Source organism: Chiroxiphia lanceolata, chromosome 1, assembly GCF_009829145.1.
Source record: "Chiroxiphia lanceolata isolate bChiLan1 chromosome 1, bChiLan1.pri, whole genome shotgun sequence".
Lineage (NCBI taxonomy): Eukaryota > Metazoa > Chordata > Aves > Passeriformes > Pipridae > Chiroxiphia > Chiroxiphia lanceolata.
In genome coordinates this window covers 124582718-124592817 of record NC_045637.1, presented here as the reverse complement: position 1 = coordinate 124592817, position 10100 = coordinate 124582718, and the positions used below count along the sequence as shown (strand labels likewise).

The 10100-nt window shown below is 39.2% G+C and overlaps 1 protein-coding gene across 1 annotated transcript; it reads right to left on the bottom strand.

Annotated features, from left to right (window-relative positions):
- Positions 1 to 331: 331 nt before the first annotated feature.
- TWISTNB (TWIST neighbor) lies at positions 332 to 3888 on the bottom strand (the record flags this gene model as incomplete). Its single annotated transcript, XM_032689033.1, has 4 exons — positions 332 to 797; positions 2164 to 2372; positions 3480 to 3621; positions 3707 to 3888. Coding segments are annotated over 4 exons (927 nt in total), but the record flags the coding sequence as incomplete, so codon positions are not given.
- Between the last annotated feature and the right edge of the window lie 6212 nt (positions 3889 to 10100).

The window sequence follows — 10100 nt, the reverse complement described above, 5'->3', positions numbered from 1 at the left end:
ATCCCAAAGGTTATCCTAATCTACTCTCATAAAATCAAGACACCAAGTGGCACAGATGGAATCAGAGTAGCAAACATCACAACTACCTATTGACTAATGTGTGGAACTGGAAAGCAGATGCAGAGGTGATGCATGTGTTCCTGTAATTACATTCCATGTTTCTTTTGTGCCTTGTTTTTCATTAAATAAAAAAGGCAGATATTGCTTCTATTCCATTTCTTCTATCAATTCTTTAAAAGCTCCTGCCTTTCAAGCTGTTGTTGGACATACGCACACAAACATCATCCAACCTTGCAGAGCAGACTGTTTAGTAAAGAAATACACATATGCATTTTGAAAACAGGGTTTTATTGGAACTTAAAAAACATGTCTGAAATCTAATTCAGGAAAGGCACTTCAGGCTTTAGTCCCTTTTCTTTTTAGCTTTGGGTTTTTCTGACAGCTGAGATAATTCACTTTCTTCAATTTCACAATGCTTTCTTTTCTTTTTCTTTGACTTTTTATGGTCACTTTGGTAACCACTGGAGTCACTGGTAGGCAATACATGTTCCTGTTCTTCTTGTTTGTCCTTTTTCTTCTTCTTTTTCTTCTTGCCTGTTTCATCACATAACCCATTCACAGCATCAACACTTTGCCCTTCTTCATTCTCCCTCCCAAGGTTATTTGTCTCATTTAAAGGCTCTTCTGTTACATTATCTTCCCCAGAGTCATTCAAGCCATTATCCTGGTGGTCAAGCTTTTGAATTTCATTCTCATTTGTACTGTCAGTGATGGTCTCAGATCGTTTGGGCCGCATGCTGTAAAAGAAATACACAAAATAAACTAATTTAGAGACACGTTAGTGCACCCCACACAGTAGAATCTCCAAATTCGCTAAAACGCAGTATTTACACCAAGTAGATAAAAGATAAAAATTTGCTAAAAATAACAACAAATGGAGAGCATGATACTCTAATGACAGAAAACTATAAAGCCAGTTTAATACTTTCAGGATAATTTTTATTACCTCACTAGCCTCCTTCTTACCTCACGATGAATATTCTTTCAAATCTTAGCCTAAATTTCTTCTCTAAAACACTGTACAGACCATTTAATACTTCCTTTTTCATCCCCTAATTCATAATTACACATCATGTAGTAAAGCTTTTTTGGTTTTTTAAGTCTTTCACAAATACACACAGCAAATGGTCTGTTCAATCATACATGAGACACACTTCTGATTTTACCAAGCAACTGATAACTGCTCTAAACAGTTAAAACAAAGGTGATGCCAGAAAACTAAAAAAACAAACTAAACAAGAAAAAACCAAACAAAATCAAAAAACCCAGCAGGTATCGTGCAACTCAAGAGCACTGGAGAAAATGTCTAGGAAGATAAATATGGAAAGAATGCAGTTTAAAAGCATGGAAGAGGCACTAAGGACAAAATAATAAAATTTCGTTGTAAATTCACTGAAACAATCCAGAGCATCTTTTTAGATTAAAAAAAGAAAAAACATACAAAAAATATTATGGATTTCTGAGTAGCAGTCATATTGTACATTTAATTATAAAAATAACCATGTTGGCAGAAAAACACTGCTTAGTAACTGACTGCTCTAAAAAAAAATCTGAATGAACTCTTTTAAAGACAAGATTTTTTGCAAGCTGCCCTAAAAATTTAAAGAGGCCTAAGGAGGAAGGTGACGCATTTTCCTACATCGTCTTTGAAATTCTTATGTTTCAGCAAATCATCCACATCTAACTATTTGTGATTAAGCAATACACACACACCTTTGTGTGTAAATGTCAATGTAAACAATGTGTTCAGGAACTCAGCTGTTTTCACTGGAAAAGCCTATGCACATTCATTAACACAGCTACTCTAGATATCTCAGGGTGTTATTTTGAGCATTTAATATCTACGCAATCTAAAGTTTCACAGGTCAACACACTCGGATTTTTAAAGCTCCAAAAAAATCTAGTTTTAATTTTTCCAGAGCAAAATTCCATGCAAGTCCTTAACAGTGGAAAGTTTAATTTAAAATACCTAACACAGATTACATACAGACATGGGTTTGTGCAAAAATAAGAAAGCTTAAAGATTAAGATGTAATTAAAATAATTTAGTTTATAACAGACCTATTAAAACAGTTAAAAATATTCTCTATCAGGGCACAATACCTTTTTTTAGTGAGTCCTCCTCGAATGAAGAACACCCCAGCTGTATCGGAATCCAAGTGCAACACTTGAAATTTCAGTTCATCTCCTATTTTTAACCCCAGCTCTTGCCACTGTACAACTGACATTTGTTCAGGCTTAGGGATAGATGCATTGAAGCATCCATGTATCAGGCAGCCAATATGACTAGGGGCCACTTTATTAATTATACCCTAAAAAAGAAAAAGAATGTCATGTGAAGATATAGCAAAGATCAGCCCTTTAAATGCACAAAATATATATTTAGGTTCCTATACGGAAATTTTTCAACAAGAGTTTATGCACAAGTTATGGAGTCAGTTTATCGAGCAAATAAGGTAACTCTTTTTCACTAAAATCAAAGCTATTCCTCTATACTCTTCGTACAATTCCTCTGAAAATAGAACTCAACTGCAAGAGAAAGAAAGTCAAAACATGGGATTTAGCCACAGTGAGTACCTGAATAGAGCAGGTAACTCTTTCCTCACACTACAGGGATCAACTTTGATTTGAAGACATTTTAAGTCTGATTTAGTTTCCTGGAAAGGTCTTCAGGCTGGCACAGCACTACTTAGCAGCTGAAGATACAGAAGATGCACAGGAAGTTTTTAAGTACTCCATTTAGTGGGCTTCTGACACATCTGCATGTGCAACGATATTCACCCTTGTTTTGCCTAAGAATGAATGACATACACCGAAAATGTTTTCATTCTCTTAATTTTTAAACACATTTAGAAAGACACAAGCTATGCTGCAAAATGTATGGCATAAATACGAACGTAAGCCAACTCTCAACTCACTTTTCCCAAAAGTACTGTTGCAAGGGTATTAACAAGGTAAAAGCTGTTCTGAAGCCATGCATCTCCTTTTATTGAAGGCAAGCTTCAACTTAATGTATTGCTCTTGTAAATGAAGGAACTAAACTCATGAGAATATTCTAAACGTTCTTGTCAATATAACAGATACACCTGTTTTGAGAATTACAGGCTCTTCCAAGAAGCATGGATACGATATACACGATTATGACACAGTATTTAATATGTAATCCTTATGCAACGTTTTAGGTAATATATAATTATACATATATTTAACAAATTTAGGGACAGACAGTACAGATAGATGAAATAAAAACTACCGCTACCAACGGGCAATAAATCGCTATTAACTAGTCATACACGAATAAAACCTATCTCCACCTAAGCTCCTGACCACTTGACGCTGGAGACAAATCAAGCTTTGACTACTTAACTAAAAAAAAAAAAAATAAAACCGCTCCGTGAGAAGCCAAGGCATTTACATACCACCAGCTTTTTCCCTTTCTTGGGGCTGAAGATGACAAAGTCCGCCTCGATGTTGAGGTGGATGAATCCCTGGTCGTCGTAAATGTCGCCGAGCTCACCCACCACTTTGATGTTGTCGTAAGCCACGGGCACACCCTGAAGGCTGGAAGGGGAAGGAGGGGCAGGCCCCGTTAGCTGTTAGTGCGGACACGGCCCCCCCCGCGCCGAGCCCGCCACCCCGCCCGCACCTCTCCGAGTATCGCAGCAGCTCCGCGTCCAGCTGGGCGCGGATGCCGGAGCGCTTGCGGCCCAGGAAGCGCGGCGGCAGCGCCACGTGCCTGCGGTGCGGCGCCACCACCAGGCACGAGTAGCGGCGCCCCACGAGCCCGCGGGCCGCGGCGAAGGTGGGGGCGGCGGCGGCGGCGGGCGGCAGCGCCGGGGCGGGCGGCGGCGGCGGCTCCCGCGGCACGGCCATGCTGAGGGCGGCTCGGCCGGCGCCCCGCGATGCCGTCAGGCGCCATCCATCCGGCGGGGCCCGGCCGCGGGCAGTGACGAACTTCCGAGGGCCGCCCCGCCTTATCCCGCAGTCCCCGTGTGCCTGCTCGGATGTCCCGTTTCGTGCCTCAGCGGGATGTGCCTCCGTGCCGGCGTCATCTGTTTTCTCTTTTCAACGGGTTTTTGCATCCGTTTGCCCCGTGAACCGAAATCAAACATTTGGTAGTTTGGACAGGAGGTGTGTTACGATGTCATCGCATATTTAAATTGAACATCTGGTGGTTTAGACAAATGACGCACTGCTAAATTACATTAAGTGGCGTTCTTCTTACATGGCAATTTTAAGAATACAGAATTTGTTTCCTGTTGCTAGAGCCCGGGTCTAATTTCGCATATAACGAGAAGTTTACTTGTAAAAATTTAGAAATCTTATCACTTCCAGTGATACAAAAGCCTTTGAAACTAAATACTACATCACCAGAAGGTTTCTTTGATTGAGCATACTGTGAAGACAGGACATGGATAGTTTTCACAAGTAAAATAAATAATGATCTTTGATTAACCACAGACTAGAAGACAGAAGGAGAAAAAAAGATAAAACTTACAAAAATCAGAAAAAGGGTTGCCAGTGCACTGATCACTGCAATGACCTACAAAGTAAGCTGCAGCACTACAAATAAAAACCTTGTCCTGTTGTAGCAGATGGAATTTGTTGTTGGTTAGTGAAGACTTTGTCCAGAAAAGTCAAACTTTACATGCACTCAAAGGTGCACAGTACCAGCTTAAGATTTTACTTTAAACTGATTTAACTGAGCTGGTGCAAAAAACTTGAAAAGGTTTTAAGTCTCACTGATTTAAATCTTAATTTATATCAACCTAATTTGTTTCAGGAATGCACACTTTCACACCGATTGAATCCACATGAGGATTGATATATCAGTTTCATTAAAGGTGGTTTTTTTATGCTGTGTAAGCCTCAGAAACACTGTTCTGTGAAAATAAGCTTTAGTCAGATACCAGAAATCCTTGAACTCCCTATAAAACATTAAGTGATGCAAAAACTTTTGAAACTACTGAAATACTACGTCACCAGAAGGTTTTCTTTTACTGAATGTACTGTGAAGACAGGACATGGTTAGTTTTCACAAGTAAAGTAAATGGTATAATTTGCAGTACTTTACTGCAAGTAAAGTTGGATTAGTGAAAGAACTGACATAAAAATGGCTTTCAGATGTCATATCAAACTTGCAAAATTGAAAGAGAAAATCTCGTGAACTACTGTAATCTGTATTCCTTTGTGGCTTTAGTCCTCCAAGGTATTTAATGTCTGTTGAAATTAATTGTATGTTATACACTTAGCTTTCTGGAAGAAATATCTGTATTTTTTATTTCATCTATTCAAATCATATTCAAACCTTGCAATGTGCTTTCAATAACTGCCTGCATTTCTATTCCTAAAAGAAATATATGTTTCATAACTCTTATTTATGAGTGGATTTAGTTTGCAGTGAGAACATATAATACACAAAGGGCTCTACTCAACGTTATCCAGGATAATAAAACCTTACATCTGCTCTTAAAATAAAAACTGATAATAAGATGGAAAGGCAACATGAACAAAAATGTGGACTTTTGTCTTTCGTCCTGTAGTCAGGTTGGACAAGATGATGTTGGAAAGGCTCTCTCTCTCTGAGCCTGCAGCAATCCAGGGTGATCTCCTTGGACTGTACTTTCTAATTAAATCTCCATTTATCCCTGCTACTGTGCTTGGTCTTCATTGCAAAGTGCTCTTGGGACCTCCACATTTGCTGTCAGGCTAAAGTAATCTGGAGAAGGAACTTTAAATCCTAATGATCCTTAAGTCTATGTGGTAGGCTAGAGCTAATTCAGAATAGCTTTCTTGAAATTCTTTTACTGTAGATAGCTGATCACAGCACAGGCTGTTTTTGTCTATGAGTCCATACCTGTCAGGTCACTCTGCTTGCTGATGCAAGATAGCCTAACTGTACCAAAAGCGGTGTTGTCTTGCAGTCTTCTGGAGACTTCAGACCCATAGTATGACTTGAGCTTTCTTTACCTGATTGTAAAAGATGTTCTGATGAAAGAGAGACATCTCAATCCAGCTGCCACCTGCCCCAGCCACAGATCAGTTCTTGAAACCCTCTGGACCATAACACTTAAATCCTGTTCATTCCCTCTGTTCATTTCTTGTCTTCTTTTTCTTACCTAGTTGTATATCTTTTCACTTCTTGATGTTGGCTTTCAGCTTAGAAAGTCTGTCTTGGATGACCTTTCAGCAGCACTGCCATGAGCCTGTGTCTAAAAAGGCAGCTAAAATCAATGTCTAAACCAGCACAGCCATTGGTATGTTTGCCAAGTCTCCCGATGGCTGATAAGACTGTGCTGAACCTGTTTGTCTCTAGTAGTCAGGTTGCCAGTAACAATAGGGACCAAACCCAAAAGCTGCATTTGTAATCACTGCTGTTCTTTTCCTTTCTGTTTTATCTGTGTTTGTCTTGTTTTCTTTGCGAAAGGAAGGCCAGACTCCAATAAGGAGACTCATTAGCAACCGCAAATTCAGCACCTCTCAGCTTGTCTTTTCTTTCCATACAGTGATTGCTGTCTTCCATCCACGTTTCTGGATTGACACTGTATGTTCAGTAGAAAGCTCACCCAATTGCCCATTGATGATCTGTTGTAGCAGCTGCAACTCATTCATTCAAAGGGCTGCCTGCATCCAGTATTAAAATCCTGGAAGTCTTAGCTGCGGTGCAATATACTGCATCTCATGCAGAGTGGAGGAGTGCCTGTGACGGTGTGTGTTGCAGTGGGAGACACACTTCCCCATAGGACTGTGTGCTCAAAGGACTCAGTGCATTTTGAAATTGAATCCATCCCAGGTTCCTTATTGCATGACTTGTGCGCTATAAAAAAGAGAAATGAAGAAATGCCTCAGTTGCATAGAAAGGTTGGATACAGTACAGAACTTGTGCTCTGAATTTTTTTTCAAATATTTTAGCTGGCTTCTCATTTTTCTTTTTTTAGCCCTACAGTATTTTTAATGACAGTTGTTGCTGTCATACTCAGAATGAGGAATCAGTAATCGAACTCAGTTTTGTTTGAAGTTGTATGGTGACAGATTTGCTTCAGTATATTTGACCCTCATCTCAAATAAAGACTAATCCTAGCATGTTTGGTCATAGAGAATTAAGCATCTAAATGTCATTGAGGGTCTCAGCTTGTGGTCCTAAATATGGAATTCTTTTGGGCTAGTTTTGTGTAAGTTATTTTTGAGAGAGTCAGCATTCAGTTATGTATAAAATCGATCAGTGTAAAGGGTTAGCTAAAGTTAACAATAGTTACAGTAGTAAAAGCTCATTTGACTGGAAATGGGAGAGGAATTAAGTTATTACTGTCAGGCAGACATCTAATTTGAGCAAATACAGGTTGTTAGAATGAATACTGTCATTGGCCAAAGAAGGTAGATACCAAAGAAGATGTCAGTATATCAGGAATCTCTCTGTCTCAGGGTTTGTACTTCAGCTAAGTGTACCAAATGCTGAAAATCCACCAGATGGCAGACTAAAGCCTTGATATGAAAAGTGCCGTCATCCAAAAAAAAGATGGTAACTGCATGACTGGCTGAAAATTTAATCTGTTACACCTTGCAGACTCTGCTTTGTTTTGTCAGCAATTAGTAGGTCAGTCTTTAATAGCTAGGAAATTACTTAGAAAAACATTAAGGGGAAAGAAGTGGGATAAGACATCAATTATGTTAATTTGTTTCAGCTGATAATTTGTCTTGATTTGTAGTGACATTCATGATTCAAAGACAGAGACCTGTTAGAAGGAGTCTGGAGGAGGGCCGCAAAGATGATCAGAGGGCTGGAGCTCTTCTCCTGTGAAGGCAGACTGAGAGAGTTGGGGTTGCTCAGGCTGGAGAAGAGAAAGCTCCTGGAAGACATTATAGCAACTTCCAGTATGTAAAGGGGACCTACAAGAGAGTTGGAGAGGGACTTTTTGCAAAGACATGGAGTGATAGGTCAAGGGGGAATGGCTTCACACTGAAAGGGGGTAGGTTTAGATTAGATATGAGGAAGAAATTCTTCCGAGTTAGGGTGGTGAGGCAGTGGAACAGGTTGCCCAGGGAAGTTGTGAACGTCCCTTTCCTGGAAGTGTTCAAGGCTAGGCTGGATGGGACTTTGAGCCATTGGAAGGTGTCCCTGCCCAAGGCAGGAGGGTTGGAACTAGATGATTTTTAAGGTCCCTTCTACCCAAACCATTCTGTGATTCTGTGTCTGGGATAGACATCTCCTAACTGTTGGGGACTGCCTAGATTTGCCTTTGGCCCTTGATTCTCTAAGTAGGTTATTGCCTGCTGGGAAATGGCTGGCGATCACTCTTGTGGAGATAAAATATCTTGTCTGTAAATATATTACTGAAAGAACTGTATTCAAGTAGCTCCCTGGCCTTACATCTGTAAAAAAGAAGGAACCTGGTGTAGGATGGCTGGTGCTGGCTGTGGTGCCCCTCTCCAGTTTTGCTGGTGCTTTAAGGTGTAGTTTCAATAACAGAGACATCGTGTAGAGATCTGGCTGCTGGGCTAATGCTGAGTCTCTCCTCTGTGTTTCCAGCCAGTGAGTGAAGTGTGTTCAGATACTGGCTTAAAGTACAGCAAACAATGTGAGACCATGACTTTTCCCATGTATACAAGAGGTGATGTTTCCATCCGGGAGGAAAGCAGCCTGTGCCAAAATAAAGAACAGTAAGGCTTCTCCACAGCACTGTGAATGCTTCTAATGAATGGTGCTAACAAATGACATGGATGCATAGGTTGTAAGTGCAGTAAGTGAGGTGTTTCGTGACAATCTGGCTGTGCTATTTTGTAGTTCATACTCTGAGAAACTTCTAGACTTGTTTTTTTACTCCAGTGTTTTTAAAATTGTCAGGAAAGATAAGAATTAAGGATCCACAGGAAATTACCTCCAGAAAAGTCAGCTATTACTAATTTTAAGAGTAGAAAAAATGTCTTTTTGTCATCCTGCTTTATGACTCCTCTACTTCTTCCAGATACTACAAAAGACAATCTTCTGGTTCTACTAGTAGTAGATTTCTCTGTCTTTTCAGTGCTCATGTTCTGTTAGAAAAGAATTGTGAAGACATTTATAATGAAAAGAAGAACATTGAGACATTTAGACCTAAATCCTTGCTCAGACAAAACTCTAGAAATTTTGTAGTTTTTTTAACTAACAGTACAGTGCTGTTCCTAATTTTCCATCTCTTTTTTTTTAATGGAAAACTGTTAATTCTTCTGACCAGGAGACCGGGTCCCAAATCTGAGGAGTTTGCCATTTAAGAGAGATCCAAAGTAACCATGCATTTGAAAGAAGGATACTTGATTATATCTCCTAGGCTACTTTCGAACTAAAGCCCCTGTCCTGCAATCTGATTTTTACAAGTGAGTTTCAGGAGGGTTGATACTTGAGAAATATTAAAAACAAAGATGAGGAATTCAGTTACGTGGATTTTTTTTCATTTTATCTGCAGACTTTAACAGGTAGATTATTGTCAACTGTCTTTATAGTAACAAATTAGTCTGTTTTCTTTTTTTCTGTATTTTCTTCTGCAGTTAAAGGTACATGCTTTTCTCTTGATAGACTGGAAAAGTTGATGCTTTTGCTCCAAATGTAATGGAAATGAGAGATGATATTTTTTGAGGTTCAAAAATGTGATTAGTTTTAGTATTGTGACAGTATAGTTTTGTTTTGGGTCAAATATGGACTTGCTTGGATATTATCAAAATATTTCCTGTATTTCCATCCTACAAGAATGAAAAGAATACCTCAAATCTGATGGGAATTCTGTTCTCATATTGTAAGCCAAAGAGGCTGAGTAAGCATCATAGCATTTGCCTGTTTATGCTGTTTATTTTCCAGAACCACTGGGATTCCTTTTCCAGAAATATCCTTTGATAACTGAAATATAAGCTTTTAGTCATTTTTAATCAGTATTTTGTGTATAAAAATCTGCCTAAATTGTGAAGTAATTCTTCCTAGATCTGTGTTTGAAGACGAGCATAAAAATAATGACACCAGTGTAAAACAATTTTAGATTTATTATTTTTCTGCTGTTCTTCTCAGGTAATGT